This window comes from Plectropomus leopardus, chromosome 18 (genome assembly GCF_008729295.1).
Source record: "Plectropomus leopardus isolate mb chromosome 18, YSFRI_Pleo_2.0, whole genome shotgun sequence".
In the NCBI taxonomy this organism is placed as follows: domain Eukaryota; kingdom Metazoa; phylum Chordata; class Actinopteri; order Perciformes; family Serranidae; genus Plectropomus; species Plectropomus leopardus.
Window position 1 is genome coordinate 16,480,718 of NC_056480.1, and position 13,625 is coordinate 16,494,342.

Consider the following 13,625-nt stretch of genomic DNA (forward strand, 5'->3'; position numbering starts at 1 on the left):
AGCCAATGAGGAGTCGTGCTGTTTCCAGTGAAGGAAGGAGGCGGAGGAAGGAATGCTGCAGGATGCTTATTATTATGGCTGTCAAACCCAGTGGCGATTAGATCAAAAAACAGAAGTTTACATGTAAGATTTACGAAGATGATGGGCACCATGTCCGCTAAAACTGTCGCGGTATGGCTCGGTACGGGTACGTATCGATTAAACTCGGAAATATCCGTAAATTTTTATCCGTTTGCCTTTGATGCGGTATCCATGCTAGTTAGCTGGCTAGTTAGCATGCTGCTGTTTAGCTACTGTGCTCATTTTTTCCAAGAGGCTGAGGAGGAGACATGGAAAATGGCTAACAATAGACAGCTATACCGTTATATGGTATACACACTCAACGTAAAAAATGGATTTATACAGTGCCTTGCGTGTCCAACGAGGAGTATAATAGCGTTGTACGTTGTCTTGCTAGTTATATTTCTTGTCATTCATTCAGCCTTAATTGAAATAGCCCAATTCCCCTGACGCAGGCCTGTGTTTATATTTAGACCAGATGTGTTATGAATGCCTAATTAAATAGCTACTTCACTTAATTACATTATAGTGTATTGCCATATATATGCACTATATATATTTATATATATATATACACACACATAATGCAAAGAAAGGGATGAACACCTAACATGTAATCGTACTACTGTAACAAAAGGTTGAGCTCTAACAATCAATGTTAAGCTTTGGACATGTCTTCAATGCAACCTGGTTTTTACTGTAAATCTCATATTGTCTGCTCAAGAGAGTTCAAGACATGCCAAGTGCAGAGAGAGGTCGCACTAAGTACTTGCACCTTTATCCTTTTTATTTTTTGTCTCTGAAATATTTGCATTTTTTTATAGGTGTACACATATTTCCTGTAAAGAGACTACTGAGAAATATCAATATATGATCATTGTAACGTTGCTAAAATAACAAAGTTAAAGGTATATATGATGATATTACAACTGTTGTGTTTTGTTACAGCTGCATATCCCTGTAGTGAATGTTTGCTTATACTCTGTTGCCAGTTTAGTAGGTACACAAAAATTTAAAACTAATGCAGTAAGACAGGAGTGCAGATACAAATAGTGCAATATACCAGGACTAAAAACACAAGAGAAAAGCCTTATATATAGCAGATATAAAAAACAGATAACAGTAATGTGCGAAATATAACACAAGCTGACAGTAAAGTGCAAATATGGCGCAATCTAATATGTAAAATATATACAACGATGAAAACATAATAGAAAAATGACAAAAACTTGAATTTGTTTGCAACTAAATTTCATTAAGTTAAATTTGGGGCGTGAATCTCAGTACAAACACAGTTAAATCTACATGCACAACTGTTGTATTCGATTGCCTCAGTTTAAGCAAAGTATACCTAATAAACTGGCAACAAACCAAATGTATAGTTCAGAGCACCCTTTAAAGACACACTTGTTATATTCATGTTTTTTACCAATGCAGTAGTTTACATTATGCATGCCTATGATGCCAAACACACCTCTTTACATGAGAGAAATGTCCATGTGGAGCGATCCGTGGGCTTGAAGCAGAGAACAGCCCTGTACAGAGATGGTGAGTGGGTGTGTGCAGTGGTGCACTTCATGTGTTGACCCGCTGTCCCCTCCCCCCTGTCATAACACAGTGACACGCTCAACTGGCTCCCCATTAATACTGGCATGATTGTTTTCAGTTGTCTGCTGTCCCACAGACTTGGCGCATATACTACAGCAGTTTTCTGAATTTCAATTTTGTCTAAACCCTTCCCTTGCTAGAAGTAGAATTTATCCTAAATCATTAACTATTACTCAACGGTCTTTACCTCCTGTTTTACATCCTGTTACTGCTGCTCAAAGTCAACCCAATCGTTTAAGACAAAATCAGTGATTTACTTACCCTGATAGAGTGCTAGAAGATTAAGCTGGCTGCTTCATGTCAACTCTTGTCCTTCGCCACAGCCCTCTGCCTGTTGTGACACCGACTACTTTCACTTCCAGGTCTGTATTTAGAACAACGAAGCTCAAACTCATCACAGGCAGAAAACCAAAGCTGCAGTACAAACAGAAGTGATCCTTGTTGTCTGTGCTTCCCCGCTAAACACCAAAGAAGCACATGCATTCCTCCTGACCCGGCCGACGTACATGTACAAAGCTGATTCAACAGAACTAAAGGACATCCCTCCCTTGCCTCGGCTAGCTGGAGGCCTCAGTTAGCAAGAACCATTCCAGGGACAAGGGTGGTTTATTCTCTCTTCGGCATTTTAAACTGAAGCATTACTTCTGAAACTTCAGCCAGTCCAAGGTCAGCTCAGAAAAGCAGAAAATCTGGTTAGGCATTTCCACCTCCCCCAAAGCCTATCAGTGATTTACTAACAGTTTGTCAGTTTATTGTGATGATGTGCAATGTATAGAGCATACCTGAATGCTAATGTGAATTTGGGCCAAATTATCAAAGTTTAGCTTTGTCTTTGTTTCAGAATGAACATGTATGGACTATACATTTGTCTTGCAGCAAAGCTGACAGGTTATTCCTTAGTGGACATTCTGGTATTAACCCATAATTGGTGATGTATTATGTACACAGGGCTTAACAGTAACTGTTGTCAGGTTGCCATTGGCAACCAATTCTTGGTCTTTGGCTGCCATCAGTGGCAACCACTTTCTAGCATATAAAAAAATGGGAACAGCAAACATGCATTGCGAGTGACAAAAGACTGGAGTCAAGTTCTTTGTGCATTCATACTTGGCCAATGAAGCTAATTCTAATTTTAAAATCTACTTGACCACAGTCAATTTTTAACTGCCCCTTTACAAGTTGTTACTAATGGTTATTAAATAACATCAAATATAAGAAAGATCTGGCTTAAAAAAAAGTTACAACCACCTTGCTCACAAATTTGTGTCGAACTGCCCAGTACATGGAAGTTTAGCCCACATTACCTTTACTCTTTACCTGCCACCATGTTTTTGAGAGTGCAAACGGTGCTGCACGTGCTATGCAAGTGGATGGTAGATTTGCTTCTTTCACAAGCCAAAAAAACAATGGTCAGTTGGCATTGACTAATCATTTAGCCAACAGACAAAAAAAGTTATAAAAAAAAGCGACACCCTATTGGAGCTGTAACTGACTCAGAATTATGTCAGACAAATTGGATTTGGGTGTTCAATATTCAACGTTTTTGCAAAGTTTAAAATTTTGTAAGGCTTCCGCGGGACGTTCAGTGTGACAACGACATGCACGTCAGATGCTAAATAAGCTAAATGTGCGACAATATTTTTTGCTGACACTAGATATGAAGTAAAGGCAGGGACTGACTCGTATTAGGTTGCTCTGAGCTGTAAGTTCGCCTCCGCTAAGCAGAAGGTTTCTCCTCTCTCTCACTCTGTGCCGCGGCCCGCATGTCAGTAGCAGTTTGTTACAAAGAGTAGCGTGAAAACCAAGAGCACTCACTCCACGCCAAAATCAGGACCAACATCCCTAAAAGTGCACTGCACAGCATGCTAATAAAACAAAAATCAAACTAAAAAAAACCCAACTGCTCGACTTGAAGCACTCAGTTGACTGAGTGTCTCGAAACTGATGATTCGAATCTCCGACTTTCAAGGGGCAGCCCTGCACCCTACACATCAACTTCACAAGTTAACTGATAACTCTTCAGATTGAAATGCTGTAAAGTATCCAATAGTAAAAACGGCAACCATAATTTCTGTTTCAGCAGCTAAAAGTTCACCTGGTTTCTAGCCTGGCTACCACTTTTAAAAGTAAATGTTGAGCCCTCGAACAGTAAGAGCGCTGCGGTCCATCATCTCGAGAAGGCCTGGCAGAAAGTCAGCCCGCCACGAATAAGCAGATCTGATGCTATTAGCGGAGCCTCAGTGTAGCTTAGTTAGTGATCTTTACTTACACTGGCTGCTCTCTAAATGGAAGTGACTGCCGTCAGAGGTGAGGGTGACACACAGCCCAGATAGGATCCTGTAAGCGAGCCTGGCTAACATAAGGCAGGCAGGGGCATGTGTTAGGCCAAAACGCTTGTAGTTGAATCAAAGCTTTAATGTCAATGGGCCAAAACACATTTCAAATCCCACAGGTCATTTCCTATTCCTCAGACCATTAGGTGAAACCAGGCCATCTGGGCTCGTTTCTGTGTCCTGCCTGTCTCATCTGTGGACGTGCCACAAATGTTTACACCGCATCCAGTCGGCCTCTGAGCAGAACAGAATAGCCGGTGCATGACCTTGACCGGGAGTGTGTGACTGCAGTCCTTTGTTTGGTGAAGAATTGATGAGGCCCAACGGTTCGGGTAATAGAATCCGAGCGTGTGCATTCAGAGTGGGATTTGCAGATTGACTCAAGTCATCTCCGAAGGCGCTACTGGTGCGCCAAAACTGAATGAGGTTTTATTCTCGGCCTCTGAATAACCTAGATCCTAATGTCATGGGTGCAGTAGTAGCAGAGAGAGGAGCTATGGCGTGGATTAGTCTCGCTCAGGTGGTTCCCCTCAATCTGTTCTTGGAAAGAGATGTGGTGGATATAACCTCAGGTTTCTTTAAGCAACACCACATTTAGTGGCAGCTAAATGCTATTGATTGTATCTAGCTGTGACGGAGCCCTTGGGGACATTGGACATATGGCCGGTCTCTGTTTGTGGCCACAGATGTAGCCCAGTTTAACATGCATATGGGGACGTTTTATAACTTTACACTCCCAAGCAGCTCATCGGCACGCTTAGATTGCAGTTAGGCAATTTGGTCTTGTCGATGTGGACTTCTTTAATAATCTGCAGCTTACTGTGTCACCTAATCTTCTATAACCCCTTTGTGCACCCTGGTAATAGATAATGCTTAACAACCAAAGATCACATACTGACTTCCTTTATCATGGGCACGGATTAAAATGTAAATCCTGCTCTATTACTCTGTTAAGCGGAGACTCTACTCAGAAATCAGCTTGCATTCAAGGGGAGGGCTGACAGTACAGTAGTAGACACTCGCTCCATGTTACGATGCTGTAGAATATGTTGGTTTGATGCTAATCAGAAGATGAAGCAGGAGATAAACAAATGTGAAAATTGGTGACATTTTCCTAGCAGGGAAGGCACACACACAGTTTTCCAAAGCCTTCTTGGAGCTGCTTAATGTGTCTGGAGTTATGTGTCTGCAGGCGAGAACAGTGCTCTCTCCCTCCTCCTCTAGCACTTCATAGCACAGATCTCCCTCTCTCTCTCTTGCTCTTTCTACCCCCCCTCCTCCCCCTCTTCCTCCTTGTACACTCAGTCTCCCATGGTGATTAAAAATTGAGTGCCCACCCACTGTGGGGAGCAAAAAGTGAGAAGGGAAGAAATTCTCAGAGGTTAAAAGAAGTGAGCAAGAGAAGGGGAAACAGTAAAAGATGCAAAGAGAGGGCTTTGCAAATCACCTCCAGTCGTACGTTGTGTAAACTTTTTGTTGAGGGGCTGTCATTTTCCCAGTGATGCACTTCACAAATAAAGACCAAATGTTTGTGTTTGAAATCGAGTGGGGCTAAACAGAGAGAATAATGGAGGCAGAGTGGGAGGAGGGCATGAAAACAGCTCTGTGCAGTCTGAATGACTCTCATTACTGCTGCTTTTACTCACAGCACCTCGGCTCCTTGGCCCTGAAATTCATTGTTTTGGTTTAGCAGCTTGCTCTTATTTATTTACATAATCATAGTCTCTCCTTCAGCTAAGAATTTGAGTTTACGCCTTCGCGCTTGGCTGTTTCCACACGTCATTCTCATGTAAAGCAAATGCATTTTACCTTTAAGAGAATGAAGAAGAGGAGGCAAGAAAAGCAGACAAATCTATCATTGCCAGCTGTATTGATTCTTAAAGCCCGAAGTAGATTCGCAGTTGCTAGTAACTGAAACGTTTGCTTTATTTGTTTTCGCCTCGATTAACGCCTTCTCTTCTTTTCTAATTAGTGCTGCTGGCAGATCATTAATGATGAACAAAACACACAGTGAAAAAAGCAAATCTTCTGCTCTCAGTTGCTAATTTTGTTTTGTTTTGAAATCTGTGTTTCAGTGGTCACCATCTTGTCGAGATCGCACGCAGACCGTAACGTCTATCCATCTGCAGGAGTGCTGTTCGTCCATGTTCTGGAGAGAGAGTATTTCAAAGGAGAGTTTCCTCCATACCCCAAATCAGGTATAAGGGACTGTTCTTTATTTATCAGATGAGGGGGGTGGCTGGGGTGTGGCTTTTTTTGTAATATTGACTCCCTCTGAAGCTTACAGAAGTATTTTTCTGTGAGCCTCCCTGAGTGACTCCCTACACTATGAGTAAAGTTTAAAAAAACAAAACCAAAAACTAAACATAAGTCCATTCCCAGTGCTTATAAAATTATCTGACATGACTCCCCCATTTGACCCCCCCCCCCCCAAAAAAATAACAAACAGACCCGAACACTGTCATATTAACACTTTCTGCAATTATTAATAGCATTGAAATGTTTGATTATCTAAATGATTCGAACGTTTGTACAGTTAGCTGTTGGTGCAGACAATGTATAAATGCAGCAGTGCATTGTCGCTTCATTACATATTACTAGAAGAAAATGCTTAGCTGCAGCTGGCAGCTCATCCACAATTCAGCTAATGGGTCTAAATGTACATTACTGAATTGGTTCTGACCCGTAACGGATCATTGGGTCGCCCCTCATTAAACAGCTCTGCCTACAGGCGACGCCAGCAATGACCCGATCACTTTCAACACCAACTTGATGGGCTACCCCGACAGGCCCGGCTGGCTGCGCTACATCCAGAGGACCCAGCACAGCGACGGAGTGCTCTATGGCTCCCCCACTGCAGAGCATGTTGGCAAGCCCTCCGTCATTGAGGTGGGTGGTTGGACCACTTTCAAAGTGAAGATGAAGGCATTCTGCTTGTGTTTAATATGTTGAGAAAGGAAAAGCGTTGAACTTGAAAGCATTGAATAAAAAGAATAATTTTCGTTCATTTAAATGTAAGGGAGTAGCACACATTTGAAGTCTTAACTGAGGCTTGCATAAAGGTAATGGAGTAGTAACACATTTGAATTGATTTTACAGAGCATCGCTGATTTGTATGCATTTAGTGGTAGCATAGCAAAATGTTACGCTTTGTGCTTCAGACTGAAATTCCATTATGTTTTTTTATGCTTTCTTTGTCCTCCCCATAAGCTACTGTAGAAATTCTTTTCCCAAAAGGCTTAGCGTTCCCAGCGGCGCACATGTGCCTCTATACGGCGTCTCAGTCGGGTACAGAGCCTGCATACTGCAGTGTGTATCTAGCTCAGCCTTGTCCAGAGGACTGCTGCCATATAAGCTGCACTGATCTGGGCTTAAACTTTCACCCCTGTGTGTTGCAGATTACTGCCTATAACAGACGCACTTTTGAGACAGCACGGCACAACTTGGTCATAAACATCATGGCTACAGAAGGTAAGAGGTGCCAGTATGAGAGCTTAGGGCAAACACAGATCAGACTGCAACTTCCATGATTAAATCCTGAGGATTCATTCAGTACTTGAAGTGTTGTGGACTTCCTTGAGGCAAACATTTCTGTAAACACACAGTCCTGTGTTGGTGCAGTATGTTTCAGTGATAAATTATCACATCTATAGGAAGCATTCGTGCCTTTTCATCTGTGTGACTGCACCTCACATCTGCCCATCTGCATGTTTGCACACTGGCTTGTTGACCAGTCGCGGTACATGCAGCGCAATATGAACTGAATTGGTTGAACGCTCAGCAGATGTTCGTGGCGCTAACGTGACATCACTCTCCCTTTTGTGTGATGTCATCTGCCATCTGCCCCAGAAGGAAGCCAAGTCATAACAGAGCGGAACAGACACACCAGCGTCTGCTGGACAGACTGCTGAAATCAGTGTCATCTATGCAGCAAGAATGAAGTATTAATGATATCTTAGTCAGCAGAACACAACTGTAGCTGCACTCCTGTCTTCTTTACCTCTCAGCTTACTAGTGTTGCCAAAATTATTTATGTATAGAAACATTGATTCAGAATATTAAATGGTTTCAGTACTAATTTGTTTGCAGTATCGATACACCAGTATCAGCTGCACTTGCTCTTATTTTTAATATTTACTTAAGTCATTCTGCTGTTCTCAGCCACGAGTTAGGATAAGTAGTCATTGTCATATTATTATTATATCTTTTTTAATACAAATTTTAACTTTTATGCCCTGAATGTTAATTTGTAGCTGTTGTTTGAGTTGAATTGGCTGTTCAATACAAATATTCAACTAATCGATTCAACTTTTCCATATGGAGTTTGAACGGGGTTTGGCGAGACGTTCAGGGTGACAGTTATGTTCATGTAATACAGTTAACAAGCCAGGCTAGCCCTCCGAGCTAATGTGTGCCAACTAAAGCTTTTTTTTTGACACTAGATATCAAACAATAGCTTGTGACTGTATCAGATTAAGTTGTTATAAGCTGTAAATTTACCACTTTCAAACAGAGGGCAGAAAAAAGCGCTATCGCTGGACCTGACTTTGCAAAGTCTTCCTCCAAACAACTGCCTCTATCTCTCTTAGACTCACTCTGAGTCAGGGTCCGCAGCTGCCTGTACCAGAGAGCAGCGTGAAAGCATGAAGTGCTCACTCTGCTGCTAAATCTGGGGAGTGAAAAATCCCCAGAAGTACACTGCACACGGACTGAAAAATCAAAACAAACAAAATGACGCCTTGACTTGAAAGAATCTCAGTGGATCCGACTAATGATTCAAATCTTCAACTTTCCCGTGGTCATGGAAAACCTGGAAAAGTCATAGAATTTCACAGATGCATTTTCCAGGCCCGGAAAAGTCAAAGAATTAATCAAAATCATCAAAATGTTTTGGAAAAGTCATGGAATTTTGTAACGTGTAAATAGTTTTTTTCCTCTGTGGTGTTGTAACAAAACAAAGCTTTAATAAGCATCGATGTGACATTTTGCTTACCAAATTACTTTTGATTCTCCATATTCTCCCTGCATTACATCTCTTCCTTCATGTATGACAGCTAGCTAAAACTAGTTTTTCTGATATAAAAAATATTGGGTAAGTGGGACAAGTTCAAAAAAACTTTTTTTTTTTGTGGTCCTTGAAAGTCACATTAAAGTTTTGAAATATTGTCCCTGAAAATTTGGGAACCCTGTTTTTAGTATCTCTTCTTCATCTGTGTGCACAGAGTTCCCCCTGCCCTACCAGGCGGAATTTTACATCAAAAACATGAATGTGGAGGAGATGCTGGCCAGCGAGGTGCTGGGGGATTTCCTAGGAGCGGTGAAGAACGTATGGCAGCCGGAGCGCCTCAACGCCATCAACATCACCTCTGCACTGGACCGTGGCGGCCGGGTGCCCCTGCCCATCAACAACCTTAAAGAAGGGTGAGGATGTTGAAGGTTTTGCCGGACTTGTAATGCAACATATGTAAATACAGAGTGAATTTTATATTGAAGGAAAGGTGATCCACTCACAGCTAATTTTTTTTTTTTTTTAAGGCTTACTTTATCTCTTTTCATCAATTTTGTATTCTAAAAACCAAATTAAGTGCGGTATTGGTGTTATGATTTAGGTATAATTCCTCTGGATAACATATACACAAAGAATGAGGTTTAACAGTCTTAAACATTCTTTCCAATTGAACAAATTGCTTATATTTTCAGCCCACTCACATCATGCTGACATTTTATTTAAGTGGGGCCCCGGGGATCCACCGTTCGCTGTGAATTAGATGAGTACACTTGGCCGTCAGCACTGACAGATACTGTCAGCTGGTCTCGTTCAGAGGGGAATAGCCCACATGAACTGCCATAAGTTGTGCATCAAAGATTCATGCTGATGTTTTGGAAGATGAAAGCATGCAGGAGAGAGCTCAGTGGAGGAGAAATCCTCTGACTATTACAAACCTCAACGTAAACATGTAAAATGAGGCTCCATCTTTGCTTCTCTCATGCTTTGCATTTCACTGTGTCTACCCCCTCCCAGAGTGTATGTGATGGTCGGTGCGGATGTTCCCTTCTCGTCGTGCCTGCGGGAGGTGGAAAGCCCACATAACCAGCTGCGCTGCAGTCAGGAGATGGAGCCTGTCATCAGCTGCGACAAGAAGTTCAGAGCTCAGTTTCACATTGATTGGTGTAAGATCTCTCTGGTGAGGATTGTCTTGTACAGATTTCCTTGAGTTAAAAATTGCATCTTTTAAAGGGAACATATTGTTCTCATTTTTAGGTTCAGACTTTGAAAGGCACTTACATAGGGCTGCCCCTTTAAAGTCGGACATTTGAATCATCAGTCAGAGAGCCTCAGTCGACTGAGATTGCTTCATATCGAGCAGCTGTTTTTCTTTGTTTGTTTTTTTGCTAGTTAGCGTGCTGTGCAGTGTTTCTGGGGACGTTTTGATCCCCAGATTTTGCTGCGGAGTGAGTGCTACTGACTTCGTTGCTATTCTTTGGAGCTGTGGACGTGCAGGCAGCAGCACAGATAAACTCAATCTTAAAAGTGGTAAATTTTGATTTTGTTTGATATCTACTGCCACCAAAAAATGTTGCACGTTTAAGATCTGTCGTTAGTGCCATTAGCTTGTCTACTATTATTTACTACAGCCGTACATTTACACAATAGATTGATGCAGAAAAGGCACCAACTGATGCCTAAAATTTCCCCAGAATGCAGGAAATTAAGTGTTTGATGCTTTTCTGGCGGAGGAGCCCCAAACCCCCCTAAATTAAACCTTGGTCCTTGTATGTTTAGATGCTTTGATGTTCTAAAAACGCTTCACTTTCCTCTTATTTTCTGTGCTGGAACACCTGTATTCACCCTCTGTCTGAAATGATCCATTTCAGCACCTGTCTCTATAAGCCCCCCTCACAAAAAAAGCCCAGTCTGCTCCGATTGAAGAGCGTTTAATGGTCTCTCATATCGCTGCATTGTGATTTCAGCTGGGGGAATGACAGAAACTAAGTATAAGGGCTTTTTTCCACCAAGAAAAATCACAAATAAAAGTTTCTAAACCCAATTGCACGTTGGCAATCAAGATTACATGTTTCCCTAGTGTAGCATGCAGCTACATGTAGCAGTGTACTTGCAGCCAGTGACTGTAACAGAGACAAATCACCAATAAAAGCCTCTAAACCAAAATCTCCACAACCATAAATTTTAGCAGGAATATGATCCAAAATCTGGGAAAAATTTACAACATCAGCAATCAAGATTACATGTTACCCTGATATTACGATGTAGCTACATGTAGCAATGTACTTGCAGCTGAGGAATGACTAACTAAGTAGAGTGGCACTTTCTAATGTGAAAAATCACCAATAAAAGCTTCCAACGCAAAATCTTTACAACTGGACATGTTCCACCAGGAATATGATCTAAAATCAGAGAGAAATTAACGTCAGCAACCAAGATTTCATGTTTTCCTGACGTTAACATGTAGCAGTACCTCAAGCAGAAATCTGACATCAGTTTGTTTTTAAAGTAGAAAAACATCAGAGGCAACCTGAACCCCGAGGTTTTTATCACAGGGACTACGTCTACATACATTTACATCATTATTTGAAACTTTTCCACATTTAATATGAATATTAATTATATATGACAGAAAATAAGGAAAAGTATAAAAGGTCCCATTTACACTACTCATCCTTGTACTCCATAAACAATGTTTTTGACTAAAAGCTGTCAATGAATAGACACTAAACTTTAAACAATCACAGTTCAGACACAGCTTTTTCATGAATGTTAAATTAACTGCAACTTATTTCTTCAGGTTGACATCAACAAAGTGGTCCCGGTATACATTAGCCGTCCCGACCCGGGCACCGGGATCCTGCCTGAATTTGGGGAATACAACCCCCCCTCTGAGTCTCTGCAGAGCCGGAACTACTTTTCAGACTTCCTGATCACACTGGCTGTTCCCTCCGCTGTGGCACTAGTCCTCTTCTTCATCCTCGGCTACACAATGTGCTGCCGGCGGGAAGGGGTGTAAGTGTGCTTGGTCTTATATTTTTATGCAAACATTGCACCAGGCACCCCAACAAACATTTGAGGAAAGAAACTGTTACTTAAGTCTATGAGAACCAAACAGGAGGCAGGACTGAGTGCAGGATATTTAGATAAGAGCAATAATCTGGACTGGAATTGCAGCGTATCATTACCATCCAGTTGTACGGTCCATTTATATTCAGTTCCCCCATGAATATTTGTCACAGCTTTTTGTTGATTTCGTCATTTTGATGTTTTGAAGCATAGCCATGACATCGATTGCCATTCATCCACTGTGAATCTTTTTCATCATTCTCTGTCATTTACAGGCTGGGAGAGACGTGCCCCCTCGTTCACTCAGTGTTGCACACACACCCCACCCCATCACCATTTCCACCGTCCTTACCCAACAATCCATTCACTTGTGTGTAGATGTCTTTTTTAACTATTAATATTAGAATTTAATTCATCCATTTTGTTTTGTTTCTAGGGAAAAAAGAAACATGCAAACACCAGAGTAAGTGTTTTACCTCTCCTGTGTTTTTATTTATTTTGGGTCTGTTTCTGTCCCCTGCCCCTCTCTCTTTGGTTTGCAGTTTTGTCATCTATGTTGTCATTGACGGCTTTCTCATAACCATTCATGTGCTCATGTGTGTGTTGACATTCAAATCATCCAAATGGGCTGCTCAAAAAAAATCAATTGGCAGATGTAGGTTATTAATGCTGTAGCAGTAACAAGTTGCTTATAATGTACATAAATCTTGAAGAACATATCTTGCATCATAAGTCAGGTGAAGTAAAGAAGTGAGTGCTAGGTAAGGGTGGAGGCTGTGTTACTGTCGTGCATGCATGGACTGAGTGCAGAACTCGCCATAGCTGATACAAATTGATTGCATATTTTAAATGTGTTTCGGATGAGACAAATTAACACCCTGCTACCGTGACAACACAAACTTCAGTACTTGTTAACTTCACTGCCTCTCTCCCTCTTCAGCATCCAGCTGGTTCACCACAGCTCCATCCAGAAGTCCACCAAGGAGCTTCGGAGCATGTCTAAGAACCGGGAGATCTCCTGGCCCCTGTCCACCCTGCCTGTCTTCAACCCTGTCAGCGGCGAGGTCGTGCCGCCCATCCACCCCGACAACTATGAGACCACCAGCATGCCCCTCATGCAGACACAGACGTGAGTCGAAAAGATTATTTGGTTTGGGTGGAGGGGAAATGCATGTGCGGTTAATGCAGCACGTGAATGAACAAACAGACGTTTGCTCATTAGCAGGCACGCAGATGTAAAGCTTATAGGCGCCGATATACAGGGGAAATATAAGTAAAAACAATACCATTATCGTCTAATCTTGTTTTCAATGCCATGGTTAAGCCAGTCAAGCCTTCAGAAAATACGACTTCAGCTTAGGAGGTTCAAGCTGTCCCATGATTTTTCCTAATGGGCTTGAAAGGCAGAAAAATCTGCTAATTTAAGTACAACACATGATACTAAATTCTCTTGTATGTGAATGCGTGTTTACCATTATATCACTAATTTCAGGAATCTGCAAAACCAGATTACAATACCACAGCAACGGCCATCAGGTAAGTATTTCCTT

At 41.7% G+C, this 13,625-nt stretch overlaps 2 protein-coding genes across 10 annotated transcripts in view; one reads left to right on the forward strand and one right to left on the reverse strand.

The window, feature by feature from the left end:
* Window positions 1-13,625, reverse strand: part of ppp1r9a (protein phosphatase 1, regulatory subunit 9A) — a 90,129-nt gene that overhangs the window by 74,940 nt on the left and 1,564 nt on the right. The window contains exon 1 of one of the 6 annotated variants that reach the window (XM_042506343.1): window positions 1,930-2,399. The exons of the other annotated variants lie outside the window; for them this stretch is intronic. The gene's annotated coding sequence lies outside the window, so the exon portion shown is untranslated. Of the gene's footprint in view, window positions 1-1,929; window positions 2,400-13,625 lie in introns of those variants that run through there. 6 annotated transcript variants of the gene reach the window in all.
* Window positions 1-13,625, forward strand: part of sgce (sarcoglycan, epsilon) — an 18,432-nt gene continuing 4,807 nt past the window's right edge. Inside the window, exons 1-10 of one of the 4 annotated variants that reach the window (XM_042506351.1) lie at window positions 1-187; window positions 6,077-6,199; window positions 6,721-6,890; window positions 7,400-7,472; window positions 9,224-9,422; window positions 10,024-10,186; window positions 11,807-12,021; window positions 12,512-12,538; window positions 13,016-13,204; window positions 13,568-13,611. In XM_042506351.1, the coding sequence (XP_042362285.1) occupies window positions 139-187; window positions 6,077-6,199; window positions 6,721-6,890; window positions 7,400-7,472; window positions 9,224-9,422; window positions 10,024-10,186; window positions 11,807-12,021; window positions 12,512-12,538; window positions 13,016-13,204; window positions 13,568-13,611 (1,252 nt within the window). In that variant the 5' untranslated portion in view covers window positions 1-138. The other 3 variants (XM_042506349.1, XM_042506348.1, XM_042506352.1) reach the window with 3 other exon arrangements.